The sequence below is a fragment of the Bombina bombina genome, chromosome 6 (assembly GCF_027579735.1).
Source record: "Bombina bombina isolate aBomBom1 chromosome 6, aBomBom1.pri, whole genome shotgun sequence".
Classification (NCBI taxonomy): domain Eukaryota; kingdom Metazoa; phylum Chordata; class Amphibia; order Anura; family Bombinatoridae; genus Bombina; species Bombina bombina.
Window position 1 is genome coordinate 470,417,282 of NC_069504.1, and position 19,108 is coordinate 470,436,389.

At 38.8% G+C, this 19,108-nt stretch overlaps 1 protein-coding gene across 1 annotated transcript in view; it reads right to left on the reverse strand.

The window, feature by feature from the left end:
- The window catches only part of SCAPER (S-phase cyclin A associated protein in the ER), a 907,354-nt gene that overhangs the window by 461,862 nt on the left and 426,384 nt on the right, over positions 1–19,108 (reverse strand). Inside the window, exon 19 of the mRNA XM_053719295.1 lies at positions 5,870–5,977. Within this exon, the coding sequence (XP_053575270.1) occupies positions 5,870–5,977 (108 nt within the window). The remainder of the gene's footprint in view (positions 1–5,869; positions 5,978–19,108) is intronic.

The window sequence follows — 19,108 nt, forward strand, 5'->3', positions numbered from 1 at the left end:
AGTCTCTACGTAGAGGGATCAATTTCCAACAGGTGGAACAGAGCCCACAGAGCAGGACAATGACCCTCCAGAGAGAGGAAACCCCAGCTCATAAGGAAGACAAACTATCGCCTCAAAAGAGAAGGGCACAGATAAGAACAGCGTACATGTCCACAAGACATGGAGCCATAGTATAATCAAAACACGGACCGAATGAAAAAATCATCCAGACACCACTGTTGACCGAACAGAGAAAAAACTCCCCATGAAGAGGAGCACACTCCGTCCGAAGGACAAGTCAGGCCTTAAAGTTTATAACCAGTACTCGAAAGTGGATGTAAACTCTGGCCTTCCTGCTTGCAAGCCCAATGAGCTAGCCCATGAGCTAGCTAGTCGCAACATAGGGTCCCTGAAAAAACTGGTTCGCCACACCCAAGGGAGAAGAATGCAAAGCATCCCAAACCCAGGCAGAAAAACATCCCCTAAGCACAAAGCTTGGAAAAAGAGAGAACACCTCCTATCGCCCCTGATATGGAGACTACTAACTCCCAAAGGAAGAGCCTCCCGGCCTTCACTTCCTAATTAAGTGCCAAAGCCGCCAGAAAAACCGGACAAAGTCCAGAAAGTCTCTACCCAAAGGAAGAGAGTCTCTAAAAGGAACAAGTCCTAAAAGGACATTTCCAAAGAGACCATGAAAGGCAAAACCGTAAGAACGGCGGTATGAAGGACCTAAATCCTCCAAGCCTCCAACCCACAACGGGAAGGAACACTCTAGTTCCCGGAAAAATCGGAAAGACTGAATATGTTGCTGCAGATCTCAACAGAGTCCCGGCCCACTAGATTGAAAGGCGGATGAGGACTGAACCAATCTCCCATGCCCCTAAGCAACCACGGACCATCAAGTCCTCTCAGGATGCTAGTTGAAGCTTGTAAAATAACAAGTAAATAATACAAATCATATTGTGATCACTAGGCGCCCTCACCGGACCAGCCGGACATAAAAAGGTGCCACATGTCTGAACTATGCCTCAAAGACAGAAGGATTTGTACACAGTCAGGACCAGCCTGAAACCAAGGGCCCCAGCACTGTCAATGCCACATAGAGTCTCCCCCGAGATGGAGGGATAAAGAACAGGCAGAAAGAACATTAAACAGTGTGACCACAAATCACGAGTATCAATTCCAGAGAAGAAGGTTCCCGAAGGAAACATCACACAACATGAGCTTTAGAGCAAATAAAAATCATCCTCACCGGATTAAAATAAAAGATGAGGCAACCAGTAGGTTATCGACCAGGAAGAATGGACAGACCCGCAGGACCAGCCCAACAGGGGTCCGAGACTTCCAAGCTCAGAACTGGAAAAGGATACACAAATAACACAGACTATAAGAAGATTACTTCATCCCCTTATGTCTATGCAAGGAAGCCAGTCGAAGATCAAGACTGAGAATCCCCAGACCTATTACGAGTGGGATCCTCCAGCAATTGAATAAAAAATGGAGCAATAGGAAAATAGGAGCACTCACCACCTCCAGAGAACCAGACACCAGCGGACCAGGATTTCTCTGTCACCACACAGTCAGTAATGCGGAAATGGAGAGAAAAAATGTGTCCACGCCCGGTCACAAGGTAAACCGTGCAGTCCATGCAAAAGCGCGCACGACAGTAAAGGCTACGTCACTAGACATAGGCCGTTATGTTCCAAAATAGCCATGACCCGAAGCAACACTTCACAGTAGCAGACAGAATCACATAACAAACATGATTATAAACCCCCCTGTTCAATAACCCCCCTCAGGAGATATTAACCCTTGATTCCGAGATACAAAAAGGAGCCTCACTGAGACCCTATGTTAAAGTTATCCTCTAAAGGTTGAAGTCCCTCTCGGATAAACAGTTGTAGTTACAATACATCCATGATGAAAGTAAAATGAAACAATCTTACCGGAATCTACGCCGTGGAACAGGAACACAGCCCTTCAAGTGTGACAGATGGTAGCGTCGCTTCTGCCATGAACTTGAGAGAAAAAAGCAGGCAGCGAAACTCGTTGACGCTGATTGCTTGTGGAGTTGTTAATATGAATCGGGATGGTTTCGCAAAAAGACTCACCTTGCATCTCCGGACTCTAACTTTCACCCATGCTCTCACTGAGAGGCTGACAGGACTACTTAAAACTCCAGTCCCATGCAGAAGAGTACAACCCTCCTTAAGAGACTATCGAAAACTTCTGACACTTCTCTGCCAACCTCCTAGGACGAAAGGCAAAGAATGACTGGGGGATGAGGGGAGTGCGAGGAGTATTTAAGCCTTTGGCTGGGGTGTCTTTGCCTCCTCCTGGTGGCCAGGTTCTAATTTTCCCAAAAGTAATGAATGCAGCTGTGGACTCTTTCCATTTATGAAAAAAATGACATTACATGACAAAAAAAAAAAACTTAAAGGGGCATTAAACTTATAGCACATATCATCAATTAAAGGGATACTAAACCCAAATTTTTTATTTCATAAATCAGATAGAGCAGGCAATTTTAAACAACATTCTAATTTAAATTTTTCTTCATTCTCTTGCTATCTTTATTTGAAAAAGCTGGAATGTAAGCTACGGAGCCGGACAATTTTTGGTTCAGAACCTGGGTTGAGCTTGCTGATTGGTGACTAAATCATCAACCAGCAAGCGCTACCCAGGTGCTGAACCAAAAATGGGCCGGCTCCTTAGCTTAGATTACTACTTTTTCAAATAAAGATAGCAAGAGAATGAAGAAAAATTGATAATAGGAGTAAATTAGAAAGTTGCTAAAAATTGATTGCCTGCTCTATCTGAATCATGAAAGGAATAATTTGGATTTGGTATCCCTTTAAGCACTGCATGTCAAAATACATGTTTGAAAATAATTTATCACTGTCATTTTGTTTAAAAATGATAAAGTTCTGTAACTCTAAAGCAGTGGCTAATTAGTGCAAAGTAACTGAACTTGTGCGCTGAGCTAACCAGTCACTGTGTAGCATATAGCAGGGTCACATAAGTTCTACCATACTAAGTTTTAAAGGTCCTGCCTCTCTGGAGAGAGTGGAACAAACATATTTTTCAGAGGTATTTTACAACAAAAACAGGTCAAATAAAGAATGAATAAATAACGTTGTTTTATATTCCTTGATTGAATACTTTATAGGGAAATTAATTGTTGAGTTTACCGTTCCCTTAATTTTTTTATGAAATAATTTACTATGCAAAGTAAATACACTGTGCTTTCCCTATTTGTCTTATAGAGACCTAAGTGCATACTGCAGTGCCATGTGTATAGGTCAATGCTTCAGTGAGTCTTTAATTTCACCTCTGATTGGCTGTAGGAAAGAAGACCAAGATCGTCTTTTTAAGGGTTTCAACTTTTGGACTATTCTGAAACAGAAAAGCCCTGCAACGTTTGCAAACAAAATAAGTGTTAATGTTTAGAAAATGTATGTAATGCTTAAACGTTAAAAATAAAATATTTTCGCTTATGTGCTAACCTAATGCTCAAAAAAGCTGAAGTTGGAAGATTGCGTGCGAGTTAAGGCATTCCCCCATAGAAGTCAATGCAGCAAAAAGAGTGGGAAAAAACACCTTATTTGCACGCAAACCCGATCGCATATTCTCAAGTGCGCTAACCCGACATGAAATTATGTATATTTAACATTCCAATCTTCTTCCCATAGAAGAATATGTTCTATTTATTCATAAATACATATTTCTACATATATCTGATGATATTTTGGCACAATATATATCTATAATTGTTAATTAATAAAAATAAACTATTAGCATTTCTAATTTTGAAAACATTCTTACTTTACAGCATTGTTTCACAACTGCCTAAAAACTTTTGCACTGTACTGTATATGCATGCAGAAAAAAGTACCAATACATTTGACCTGTTGTCCATCTCTTAATGTCCTTTACTAGGAACATTTACTGTGTATTACAGGGATGACCTTGGTAATAGGGAGCGGACTTGGTTTTAATAACTATCAAACCTAGTAAGAAGCACTTTTTGCATTTTTTCATATTTATTTGAATTTCCCAATTATCTTTTACAGCAAACTGCTGTTTTATCTTGCAATCATGATGAATTAGAAATCACTTGTGACAGCCTAAGTATGTTTATGGCAATGGTCGGACCAAGCTTACAACTTTTTTTAGCTTGGCAGTGACATTGTACAAATACGATAATAAATCAATACAGGTACACACTTATAACAACACTTAAACCAACTGATTATGAAAGAGGCATTCAAGTTATTATTTTCTTTGTTGCATCTAAGAGAGGGTATATATATATACTGTATATGTGTGTGTGTGTGTGCTGGGTAAAATGTTGGCGCTTTATAAATAAACGATAATAATAAAAATAATAACCTATATACTAAGACTTCATTCTACTCTCTCATCATCTCCCACCTTGACTATTGAAACTCCATGATCTCTGGCCTCCCTAGCTGCTGTCTATCTCCCTTACAATACATAATAAACGCCTCTGCCAGGCTGAATCATAAAAGAAAAAATTTGGGTTCAGTATCCCTTTAAAGACTCTCCTGTTCAGGGATGCATACAATATACACTAACAATTTTTTTATCTTAGTTCCTCTCCTCCTTTAGTTTTCCCCTTGAACCCCCTTAGCATGTACGCCTACAAGCAGAGCTGTTTTGTAGATCACCTTACTGAGATCACTCTTGGCAGGGCCCTCCATCCATTTGTCTCCCATAATATTGTTACCTTGCATATTAGACCCATGCTTATAGTACTGCAGTAATGTATGTATGTATATATATATATATATATATATATATATAGATACTGTATATATAAATTCATTAAAATTATGGTGGAGATGAAAAATTGAGATTAAAATCCTCCATGCCTCAAAATTAAATCAATACAAATATTTGCATAGAAACAAGATTCCTTGCTTACTTTTCCCCATAAATACTCAATATACAATGTTACCAATGCACAAGAGAATTCTGGGTAAGATATGCAAATTAGATATGCAAATTCTCAGTTTTTTTTTTTTTACATATATATACATACACAAACACACATACATATATATATATATATATATATATATATATATATATATATATATATATAAAAATTCCCCCCTCCCACTCTTTAACAGATTTTACAGCATCACTGTCCAATAACAGAGCTTTGAGAACTGTCTTTATTAGCATGTGAACTGTGTCTATGGATGAATTATGTAAAAACTTGCAATTCCTGTTAGTTTCAAAATCAGTTTAAAAGGCTTAAGATTTTTATTACACATTTTAACAACTTTATATGTGGCTCTTTCATATGTGCAAAAAATCTATACTTCCAGTATCATTACAGGTACAAAGTCCTAATTTCAGAATCTAAACTAAATTTAGATTTAAAATTCTGAAATCCAAACTTTTATCTAATACCTTAAAACATTTTTTTATCAAAAATTACTATTTTTCACTGCCAGAAAGTCACAATCTCTGACTTTGTCTTTGGTTTGTATGTTTGTGCAAAATAATAGTCTATATTTATTTAAAACAACAAATAGTACCTCTCTCATTGCAATACTTTCTTTCTGAGGGTACTATGTATACAAAAGTACTAAAAATTATGAACAACTACATTTAGGTTGCATGTATAAGCTGTATAATAACATGTAAATATTGCCTAAATTACATAAGTAATTGTTTACACTTGGCCCCATCCTGACTCCAAACTGTCCCATTTTACAGATGCAAATATTCTAAAATCCAAACTATTCCGAAATCCAAACCTTTTCCGGTCCCAAGCAGTTTGGATAAAGGGTTTTCTATCTGTACTTCTTTCCACAGTAATATGTCTTGCAAACAGTAACTTTCATAAAGTACTTACCACTTCTTCATCTGACAGCTCCCTGCCTTGGATGCTGCTGTTCTCTCTCACTGCCAGTTGGTGCTTTCTGCCTTTAATATGACTGAAGAGATAAACCTCAGATGAAATCTGGTGGGAATAATTTAGAACACAATCACTAAATGATACTGCATCAGTTTAAATTTAAATGGTACTATCAAAGCATGATTCTAGAATCTAGATCAGACTTATACAACCTTAGTGGCTCTTTAGTGCTTCATATAGGGTCACCTCAAACTCTTAAACCCATACAAATGGGAGCTGGAGTTTGGGAGGAGCTTTTGTCCCCTCACCCGCAACTACACAAATTCTGTTTATGTGATTATATATTTAAGTTTGTGGTAACTGTGCACACTTTTATAAATTCTATATACCCTGCAAAAGAATTGTTCACTTGAAGTTTATTTATACTGAAGTACATAAGTCAAACTGTATATTTTTTTCTTGCAAGTAAAAAGAAATATACTGTGTGGCCGTGAAAATGTTGGACTCCCTGATCTATATGGTTCCACAGTGTATGATAATGTGTCAATTGCTGTATTCACATTATGACCTCTATTTATCAAAGGTCTGTCGGACCTGATCCGACAATGCGGATCAGGTCCGACAGACCTCGCTGAATGCGGCGAGCAATACGCTCTCCGCATTCAGCATTGCACCAGCAGCTCACAAGAGGCCAATGGGCCGCCTGCAGGGAGGTGTCAATCAACCCGATCGTACTCGATCGGGTTGATTTCCGGCGATGTCTGTCCACCTGCTCAGAGCTTTGTGACCGCTGCTTCATAACTGGCCTGCAGGCTCGCTAGAAACACAGGGCCTCAAGCTCCATTCGGAGCTTGATAGATAGGCCCCTATATATTAAGTCTATTTTGCTTTCTGATCATGTATCATTCCAACAGAAAATGACTTCCTTTAAAAAGTACAGTAAAAGTAATTGAACTTGATTTTAATTTATCCATATTGTTGTATCTGCAGTATCACTGGGCACAATATTAGGGCCATACAACTGTGGGCTGAGATCTCATCTATACTGAGATCTTGCCACTTGAGACCACCCACTTAAAACAATGGTGCTGATCACCTACTTAATGACTGGTGTCATGCCATTTTGATAGTTGAAGGCTTAGGTTAGATGCTAGAGATTTGTAATGTGTTGAAGTCCTCTTCAGCATACAAATAGTTAATAGATGTTTGTACCCCCAGCAGATATATTGTTTGTGTTACTAATGAGCAAGCAACAGTGCAATGGCCACATTGTGGGTCAAGTGATACCCCAGATGCAAAATTGCAGCAGACATGATATTGCTATTGGATGAAATTAATGGTGTCCTATGACGTTTGTCATACTGGGCACCACTACCACTGATCAATTTCCCACTTGTCACTAATATTCTTAATACGGCATATAGAATAATTTATCAAAGTCTCAGTGCTCCTCACAATAATTTATATCCTGGAATCACAAGTAAGAAGTCAACTGTACTTTACAATGAGTACAGAACCTTACATTACTGCATTTTTATGGAATATTGAAACAATATCATTTATGCTTACCTGATAAATTAATTTCTTTCATGGTGGTGAGAGTCCACAATCTATTACTCCTGGGAATTACTCTTCCCTGCCAGTAGAAAAAAGCCAAGATTCCAAAACCCCAAGAGCTCTATAAACCTACTCCCACAACAATGGCCCTCAGATTAATGTATAGCCAAGCAAAAGAGGTAGGAAAAAAAATAAGAGAAAAAAGGGCAAAAAAAAAAAAATCAATGAAAAAATAACCAACAGGCAAAAAAATCAATTATCCTGAAACAACTGCCTGAAGGAATTTCAAAGGCTGCTTCAGAAGAAGCAAGAACATAAAAATGGTAGAATTTAATAAAAGGATGCAAAGAGGACCAAGTAGCTGCCTTGCAAATTTTGTCAACTGAAGCCTCATTTTAAAAGGCCAAGAAATGGCAACTAATGGAGAAAAATTAGCAGAAATCTGTTAACGTGGAGGCTGACTTGCCTTATGCTTATCTAGTTCAGATGTCCAGTTGTCCTATTTGGTCTCTTCCTTTGCATACAAACCTTCTGTCTCAAGGCATGTTTTTCCATCCAGGTCTCAAATCTCCAAGCTTGATAGCATGGATATTGAATAAATAGTTATTAAGCAGAGACGTTTCTCTGATTCTGTTATTGAGACTCTGATACAGGCTTGTAAGCCTTTGTCCAGGAAGATTTATTATAAGGTTTCTTTTCTTGGAGTAAGGATCATGTTTTTTCCTTGTATTCTTTTAGAATTCCCAGGATTTTGGTGTTTTTGCAAGATGGTTTGCCAGTTCTCTTGAAGGGTCAGATTTCAGCTCTTTCAATTAATTTCCTCTAGAAGATTGCTAATCTTCCAGATATTTATAGTTTTGTTCAGGCTTTGGCTAGAGTTAAGCCTGTTGTTAAACAAATGTTCTCCTCTTTGGAGTCTTTTCTTGGTTTTGAAGGTTTTCAGTCTCCTCTTTTTGAGCCTATGCATATGGTTTTGTTTCTTTTGCCTATTTCTTCTGTTAGATGAGTTTTTTTAATGTATCTGCTCTTTCATGTGAACCTCCTTATCGTATGTTTCAAGGATAAGTCACTTTATAGGACTTGTTTTCTCTCCTAGATTTGTATCTTCTGACTATATCAGTGGGGAAATTGTTGACCTTCTTTGTGTCCTAATCCTTAAAATTCTTCACTGAGTTTTTTGCATATTTTGGATGTTGTTAGAGCGTTGAAGTATTATGTTGACGCTACTGTAGTTTTCAAACAAACTTCTAGTTTATTTGTTCTCTTTTCTGTTTCCAGGAAAGGGCAGAAAGTTTCTGCAATTTCTTTACTCTTGGCAACTTATGCAAAACTCTGCGAGACCAAGCTGGAGCAATTAGAATCACTGACGCGCTCCCTCTACTTCTGGAAAAAAGAACCAGACGTGGAAAAACATAAGCTAGTCGAAATGACCACAGAACTACCAGAGTATCCACAAACACTGCTTGAGGATCCTTGCACAACACCAAGGAAGTTAGGGATTCAACCGAGAGACCATCAGATCTATCTTTGGGAGACCCCAAAGATCCACTATCTGATTGAAGACATCCAGATGAAAAGACCACTCTCCTGGATGCAAGACTTCTGCCCAGGAAATAATTTGCAATACTTCCCTCATGGCTAGGGAATTGTGAGTTCTCCCTTAATGATTGATATATTCTACTGCTGAAACATAGTCTATCAGAAAAAGGAAAAAAAAATCCCTTTCCAACAAAGGTCAACTCTGAAGGGCTCTGAAATTTGCACAGGGTTCAAAAACATTAATAGGAAACCTCATCTCTGAAGAGACCAAAACCCCTTGCACTCTCTGAGGCCCACAGACGGCCCCCCATCCTAAAAGACTTGCATCTGTAGCGATCACAGATCAAGTAGGAAAAACAAAATAAGCTCCCTGTGTAAAAAGCTGATGATTCATTAAGAAAGAGACTGGCTTGTTCTGAAATCAAGATGAGTCCTTTGAGATAGCAGAGTATGATCCCTGCCCCACTGCCGAAACATGCAAAGCTGAAGAGGCCTCATGAGGAAGCAAACAAACGGAATAGAATCTGAAGTGGCAAACATGAGACCTAGCCCCTTCATGCATAGAGTAACTGAGGTATAAGGAAGAGACTGAAGGTTTAGACGGTCGGAAACTAGCTTCAACCTCATGGAAACTGGATCTATCTGAACCCCCAGAAACAACAACAACCTTAGTCTGAGAAACCAGCAAACTTTTTTGAAAAAAGTTTTTCCAACCATGTTGTTAAAGAAACAACAACAGTCTGCTGGTGTGAGAAGTTGCTAAATGAAAAGATGAAGCTTGAACCAAAATATTATCCAGGTAAGGAAACACTGCAATACCCTGACCAGGACCTTAGAAAATATTGTGGCAGTTATACCCAAACCAAAATGGTAGAGCAACAAACTGGAAATGCTAGTCCAGAAAGGCAAACCTAAGAAACAAGATGTTCCTAGAGAATAGAAGCATGAAGATAAGCATCCCATAAATCTATTGCGGACATAAACTGACCTTGCAAAACAAAAGGCAGGAAGGTCTGAATAGTCTCCATTTAGAAAGTAACAACTCTGACAAATTAGTTCACAACCTTTAGATCCAGAACTGGTCTGAAAGTTCCCTCCTTTACAGGAATACAGAAGAGGTCAAAATAAAAACCTAATTCCCTGTACCAACAAAGGAACAAGAACAATTACTCCCATAGATTCTATATCCAAAACTAACTAAAAAAGGCCTGAGCCTCACAGGATTACTCATAACATTGGACATAAAAAAACCTTCCCATGGAAGGCCTCATTCTAAATACCTATTTTATAACCCTGGGAGACTATATTTAGAACACAGGGATCCTTAACAGACAGAAATTAAGCTTCCTGAAAGAAGTTTAACCTGCCTCATACCAGAGCATCTGGGTCGAGATCCACACCTTCATGCATACTGAGATAAGGGAGTAGATTTCCTGGACATCTCAGACCTGTCCCAGTTAGAACTTAGCTTCCAGAAGGAACCAGAGGAACCTTACTTCTGAGTGGAGGAATTAGATTTCTGTGCCCTGTTCTGACGAAAGGGACAAAAACGATTAAGAGTTTAAAATATACCCTTGGACTTCTAGCGCTGTGCTCTTTTAACTTTCATAACAGTAGAGATAATAGAATCCAAACCAAAACCAAATAAAATATTCATTCTTCAACCTCCTCCAGTAGCGGTAAAGACAAGACTAAGGTGCCAGTGAGGTGGGAGAGGTTTTATATAGCTCTTGGGGTTTGGGAATCTTTGCCTCCTTCTAGTGGCAGGAAGGAGTAATTCCCAGGAGTAATGGATCGCAGACTCTAACCACCTGTATGAAAGAAAAAACCTTTGAAAGGTAAAAAGCAAGTGGAACTTACATAGCATCAATAGAAGATAACATGTTAACATTGGAGTTCTATATATAAAGCAAGCTATAGTGCAGAAGACAAAGTTTTATGTTTGACTCTCCCTACATGCCACAAGAAAGATTTCTTAATAACTTTCAAGCCAATGATACATGGGTGCTAAAGGTTCTAACTGAAGGTGGAAGGAACTTATGAAAGAACCATGAGTTACAGGGAGAAATCACCAAGTACATTTTGAATTAGGAGATTACAAATACTATATGAAGCATTAAAATTAAAAGGATAAGGATAGAACAATGAATGCAGTGATAATACTTATAATCTAAGGCCATATTACATATAAAAATAGTTATAAGAGGCAAAAATGCACTTTATATACTTTTCTTTAAAACAAATCCTGCTATACAGTAAAAACAAAGTATAAAATAATCTGTGTAACTGCAATAACATTTGTACAAAAAGCCCACTTTACACAAAAGAGAAAATTCTTGTTATACTACATATGTTGTTATGTTAAAAAGAATATAATGCTTAATAAGGAAGTATGATGTTACAAGGAGCATATGTTCTAAATATAAGGTAGAAACTGGTAAATATTTGAAATTCTAAATAACTCGCATTATAAACCCAGTTAGATTTTAGGGTTCAGAAAGTCATGAAGTTCACTGAGTAGCAATCTGCTGCGTAACTAAGGTGTTAACCCTATGATGACTTTTGCTACAATGACATTTTAACGTAAGGAAATAATGTGAGCATCATTATAGCTAAATTGAAATAATATGCAAATTTCAAGTGTGGTTATTTTAAAATGTATTATCCAGAAAATGTATGTTTTTATGTGTGCTGCATTTGAACAGAAAGTAATCCGAGTTTTGCAGCATGTAATAGCTCTCTCTATATAGAAATCCTCTACAACTCTAACTTTGTCTCTCTATATACCCCAAAAGCTGCAACCCTAATTTCTTACTTCAGCCTTCAGGACTTCTTTGTGCTGCACCTATCCTGTGACACACTCTTCATAAATCTACTGTCCTCTAGTTTTCATAGCTTTAATCTATTAAGAGAAGCCTACCAACTGACTTCATAAGGTTTTATCTTTGCAAACAATACTAATTCTCAAAGCAGGACACTCGATAACCTTACTCAGACCTGCTTACTTACCTATAAACTTACCACCCAAACATCTCAAACAATGTCTTCTTAGATTGTAAGCTTTATAGTACAACATTTCCTTAAACTATGTGTTCTGACCCATCACTTGGTCTTGAGACATTTTTTTTACTGGGTACCCAACCATTAAAATATGTTTGCAGTTTACACTGGCACAATTGAGATAACAATTCAGCATATTGCATTATAATAATAAAATTAAAAAATGACATATGGACTACATGTCTCTTATTAACAAACAATCTGCCAGATTACGAGTTTTGTCGGTAAAGACTTGCGTTGCTAACGAGCCTTTTTTTTTTTCCAGCGCTCACTTAAGCCAACGCTGGTATTACAAGTTTTCTGAATGGCTGCGTTAGCCTCAGAAAAGTGAGCGTTGAGCAAATTTAGCTCCACTTCTCACTGTAATACCAGCATTGCTTACGGTAGCAGTAAGCTGGCTAAAACGTGCTTGTGCACGATTTCCCCATAGGAAACAATGGGGCTGAGCTGGCTGAAAAAAAACCTAACACCTGCAAAAAAGCAGCGTCCAGCTCCTAACGCAGTCCCATTGTTTCCTATGGGGAAATGAAATTTTATGTCTGGACCTAACACCCTAACATGAACCCCAAGTCTAAACACTCCTAATCTTACACTTATTAACCCCTAATCCGCTGCCCCCGACATCGTCGCCACCTGCATTATACTATTAACCCCTAATCTGCCGCTCCGGACACCGCCGCCACCTACATTATACGTATGAACCCCTAATCTGCTGCCCCCAACATCGCCGACACCTACATTATTTTTTAACCCCTAATCTGCCCCCCCCCAACGTCGCCGCAACCTAACTACACTTATTAACCCCTAATCTGCCGACCGGACAGCGCCGCTACGTTAATAAATGTATTAACCCCTAACCCGCCGCACTCCCGCCTCGCAAACACTAGTTAATTTTTATTAACCCCTAATCTGCCACCCCCAACGTCGCCGCTACTATAATAAAGTTATTAACCCCTAAACCTAAGTCTAACCCTAACCCCCCCTAATTTAAATATAATTTAAATACATCTAAATAAAATAACTATAATTAAATAAATTATTCCAATTTAAAACTAAATACTTACCTGTAAAATAAACCATAAGATAGCTATAATATAACTAATAGTTACATTGTAGCTATCTTATGATTTATATTTATTTTACAGGCAACTTTGTATTTATTTTAACTAGGTACAATAGTTATTAAATAGTTATTAACTATTTAATAACTACCTAGTTAAAATAAGTACAAAATTACCTGTAAAATAAACCCTAACCTAAGTTACAATTACACCTAACACTACACTATCATTAAACTAATTACCTAAACTACCTACAATTAATTACAATTAAATTCAATAAACTAAAGTACGAAAAAAAACAAACACAGAAAGCATAAGATGATCCATACACGATTGCAAAGCCGAGCAGGGGGAATTATATCAATCAGTTTCCAAAAGATACACTTAATATAAGTAGGAAAGTGTTCAGAGGATCTAGCTTCTGAGGTACAAATATTAACAGAAGAGGGTAATCAGTATGCTCCATAATGAATAATAAATTAAACAGTCAGGTAATGAAGACAAATCAAGATACAGAGTATAAGTAATAAGTAATCTTACGCCCAAATAAAGCAGCTCTTGGAAGCAATGAAATCTTACCCCCTCACTAGAGGCTAAAGCAGGCTTTAGGAGAGTTAATAATCCAGCGCTAACCTGATGACAGGCCGATCACACAGACATTCCCATATTACTAAGAGTGCGAAAACCCAGCATGTACACATTATTAATGTGCGAAACAGATGACGAGTGTAATCGCGCCAAGGTTTGGAAAAAATGTTGACACATGAAAACAAATGATGTGAGCATATAAACCAGTGTTTGAAAAAAATAAAAACTTAACTCACATCATTGTCTACATAGGGCGAAAATAAGGTACTTTTAAACCCATGCATAAAATGCTTGACATAAAAGTCCCCAGGCTATGATATACCTATAAAAGAGTACCAACTAATAGCCTATATGCTAAACAGGTGCCAAAACAGCCCCCACACTTACCTGATAGGTACCGATCCTACCATAAGCAGAAAAAAACTGTTTCTAGTAGATAGCAAATCCAGTGCTGTACACGTGGCAGCAGAGGATCTCTCTCTCTATATATATATGCAGTATAACGTTGAACCAACAGGAGGAGGCTAGGGACTAGTCCCTGTGACACCTGTGGCAGGCCTGCAACTAACTCCCATAGGGTGTTCTTGTGCCACTACCCAAACTCCAATGACATCCCCCTGTCCAGACTGTAGCTCTCTGAGGGTAAATTGGCCCTCACAAACACCTGAAGAACCTTCCTTCTTTACTTTCCTCATGCGAAGGCAAAGACAAGACTAATTTCTTTGCCTCATCCTACTGGCCAGGAGTATAATTCCCAGGAGTAATGGATCGTGGACTCTCTCCACCTTTACGAAGGAAATCACAAACACCAAATTCATCTTCAGATTAAGGTATAGCTTCTGAACTACTTGGCTTCATAGAGAAGTTACCTCCATATATTTTGCCAATACAGGCAGAGCAGAGATTCTCATCTTCCCATGCAGTATTAGAGCAAAGGGGACATTTTCTAGGCACAATACTGGGCTCAGAGTTGCAAGAAAGAAAATAGAGAGAGAAATTAGACAATAAAAGTTTAAGATAAAAAGTTTCTAAAAGCAGCTTGAGCAAAATAAAATATTATTACCTTCTCTGCTGAGAAACTGCTTACCTAATAAATTAATTTCTTTCATGGCGGTGAGAGTCCAAACTTCAATACTCATGGGAATTACTCTTCCTTACCACTAGGAGGAGGCAAAGATTCCCAAAACCCCAAAAACTTTATAAAAACCATTACACCTCACAGGTACCTCAGTCTAACCGTATAGCAAAGCAAAATGTGGTAGTAAAAAGGAGTATGAAAAAAAAAAGGTACTCAAAACAGGGAAAAAAAAAACAAAATAAAAAAAACAACACAGAACAAAACAGGGTGGGGTCTCGTGGACTCTCACCACCATGAAAGAAATTAATTTATCTGGTAAGCATAAATTGTGTTTTTTTTCATACAGGTGGTGAGAGTGCACAATCCATTACTCTCAAGAACAAATACCCAAGCTGTGGAGTCAACGAGAAATAATAGAAAAGGGTAGGATCTAAAAAACTTATATTTTCACTGAAAAATGTAATCCACAACCCCAAAAGAGCCTTAACCCCTTAATGACAGAGGACGTACCAGGTACGTCATAGAAAAAACTCCCCTTAACGACAATTGACGTACCTGGGACGTCCTCTGTTGTTTGAAGTGCTGGAAGCGATCATGATTGCTTCCAGCTGCTTCCAAGGGATTGTAGTGATGCCTCACTGCAATCCCCTATTTTACCCACCGATGCAGAAAGGGCCACTCTGTGGCCCTCTCTGCATCGGCTATTGATTGCAAATCATTCGGTTATATTGGTGGGTGGGAGCAGCTTCCTGGAGCTTGTTATGATGTTTCTTACTTTCCAATCATTCAGGATCGGATATTGCTTTGTGTGCGGTTGCGGCCGGGGGGGGCGGGGGGGGGGTGGTGCGCTCGCGTGCGCGTGCATGCAAAATATGCAGTTAAGTAAAAAAAAAAAACTGATGCCGATTAAGTGGTGTCTCAGTTGTTTAGTAAGGGATCTGGGAGGGGGAGGTATGTAGATTGTTCAGGGGGGCCTGCTACACTACAGAAAACACATTTTTAATATAAAAAAAGTAAAATAAAACAATTTTTGGGGGCAAATTGGGTACTGGCAGACAGCTGCCAGTACCCAAGATGGCGGCAAATAGGTAGATGGGGATGGTTAGGGAAATGTATGGGGGGGATCAGGGAGGTTGTGGGGTAAGGGGGATCCATCACTGCACACTGTATGAAAAAAAATTAAAAAAAAATAATAAATGCTTTTTATTTCAGTAATGGCAGACTTTCTGCCAGTACTTAAGATGGCGATGACAATTGTGAGGTGGGGGAGGGAAGAGAGCTGTTTGAGGGGGGTCATGGGGGGGGTCATGGGGGGATCAGGGGGTGGGATGTGTCAGGTGGGAGGCTGATCTCTACACTAAAGCTAAAAATTAACCCTACAAGCTACCTAATTAACCCCTTAACTGCTGGGCATATTACAAGTGTGGTGCGCAGCAGCATTTAACGGCCTTATTATTACCAAAAAGCAAAGCCAAAGCCATATATGTCTGCTATTTCTGAACAAAGGGGATCCTAGAGAAGCATTTACAACCATTTGTGCCATAATTGCACAAGCTGTTTGTAAATAATTTCAGTGAGAAACCTAAAATTGTGAAAAATTTTACAGTTTTTTTTATTTGATCGTATTTGGCGGTGAAATGGTGGCATGAAATATACCAAAATGGGCCTAGATCAATACTTTGGGTTGTCTACTACACTAAACTAAAGCTAAAATTAAACCTAAAAGCTCCCTACAAGCTCCCTAATTAACCCCTTCACTGCTGGGCATAATACACGTGTGGTGTGCAGCGGCATTTAGCGGCCTTCTAATTACCAAAAAGCAACGCCAAAGCCATATATGTCTGCTATTTCTGAACAAAGGGGATCCCAGAGAAGTATTTACAACCATTTATGCCATAATTGCATAAGTTGTTAGTAAATAAATTCAGCGAGAAACCTAAAGTTTGTGAAAAAATTTGTGAAAAAATCAACAATTTCTTTTATTTGATCGCATTTGGCGGTAAAATGGTGGCATGAAATATACCAAAATGGGCCTAGATCAATACTTTGGGATGTCTTCTAAATAAAAATATAAACATGTCAATGGATATTCAGGGATTCCTGAAAGATATCAGTGTTCCAATGTAACTAGCGCTAATTTTGAAAAAAAGTGGTTTGGAAATAGCAAAGTGCTACTTGTATTTCTTGCCCTATAACTTGCAAAAAAAAAGCAAAGAACATGTAAACATTGGTTATTTCTAAACTCGGGACAAAATTTAGAAACTATTTAGAATGGATGTTTTTTGGTGGTTGTACATGTGTAACAGATTTTGGGGGTCAAAGTTAGAAAAAGTGTGTTTTTTTCCATTTTTTCCTCATATTTTATATTTATTTTTATAGTAAATTATAAGATATGATGAAAATAATGGTATCTTTAGAAAGACCATTTAATGGCGAGAAAAACAGAATTTATGTTTACCTGATAAATTACTTTCTCCAACGGTGTGTCCGGTCCACGGCGTCATCCTTACTTGTGGGATATTCTCTTCCCCAACAGGAAATGGCAAAGAGCCCAGCAAAGCTGGTCACATGATCCCTCCTAGGCTCCGCCTTCCCCAGTCATTCGACCGACGTAAAGGAGGAATATTTGCATAGGAGAAACCATATGATACCGTGGTGACTGTAGTTAAAGAAAATAAATTATCAGACCTGATTAAAAAACCAGGGCGGGCCGTGGACCGGACACACCGTTGGAGAAAGTAATTTATCAGGTAAACATAAATTCTGTTTTCTCCAACATAGGTGTGTCCGGTCCACGGCGTCATCCTTACTTGTGGGAACCAATACCAAAGCTTTAGGACACGGATGAAGGGAGGGAGCAAATCAGGTCACCTAGATGGAAGGCACCACGGCTTGCAAAACCTTTCTCCCAAAAATAGCCTCAGAAGAAGCAAAAGTATCAAACTTGTAAAATTTAGTAAAAGTGTGCAGTGAAGACCAAGTCGCTGCCTTACATATCTGATCAACAGAAGCCTCGTTCTTGAAGGCCCATGTGGAAGCCACAGCCCTAGTGGAATGAGCTGTGATTCTTTCAGGAGGCTGCCGTCCGGCAGTCTCATAAGCCAATCTGATGATGCTTTTAATCCAAAAAGAGAGAGAGGTAGAAGTTGCTTTTTGACCTCTCCTTTTACCAGAATAAACAACAAACAAGGAAGATGTTTGTCTAAAATCCTTTGTAGCATCTAAATAGAATTTTAGAGCACGAACAACATCCAAATTGTGCAACAAACGTTCCTTCTTTGAAACTGGATTCGGACACAAAGAAGGCACGACTATCTCCTGGTTAATGTTTTTGTTAGAAACAACTTTCGGAAGAAAACCAGGTTTAGTACGTAAAACCACCTTATCTGCATGGAACACCAGATAAGGAGGAGAACACTGCAGAGCAGATAATTCTGAAACTCTTCTAGCAGAAGAAATTGCAACCAAAAACAAAACTTTCCAAGATAATAACTTAATATCAACGGAATGTAAGGGTTCAAACGGAACCCCCTGAAGAACTGAAAGAACTAAATTGAGACTCCAAGGAGGAGTCAAAGGTTTGTAAACAGGCTTGATTCTAATCAGAGCCTGAACAAAGGCTTGAACATCTGGCACAGCTGCCAGCTTTTTGTGAAGTAACACAGACAAGGCAGAAATCTGTCCCTTCAAGGAACTTGCAGATAATCTTTTCTCCAAACCTTCTTGAAGAAAGGATAGAATCTTAGGAATTTTTACCTTGTCCCAAGGGAATCCTTTAGATTCACACCAACAGATATATTTTTTCCATATTTTGTGGTAAATTTTTCTAGTTACAGGCTTTCTGGCCTGAACAAGAGTATCAATGACAGAATCTGAGAACCCTCGCTTTGATAAGATCAAGCGTTCAATCTCCAAGCAGTCAGTTGGAGTGAGACCAGATTCGGATGTTCGAAAGGACCTTGAACAAGAAGGTCTCGTCTCAAAGGTAGCTTCCATGGTGGAGCCGATGACATATTCACCAGGTCTGCATACCAAGTCCTGCGTGGCCACGCAGGAGCTATCAAGATCACCGATGCCCTCTCCTGATTGATCCTGGCTACCAGCCTGGGGATGAGAGGAAACGGCGGGAATACATAAGCTAGTTTGAAGGTCCAAGGTGCTACTAGTGCATCTACTAGAGTCGCCTTGGGATCCCTGGATCTGGACCCGTAGCAAGGAACCTTGAAGTTCTGACGAGAGGCCATCAGATCCATGTCTGGAATGCCCCACAATTGAGTAATTTGGGCAAAGATTTCCGGATGGAGTTCCCACTCCCCCGGATGAAATGTCTGACGACTCAGAAAATCCGCTTCC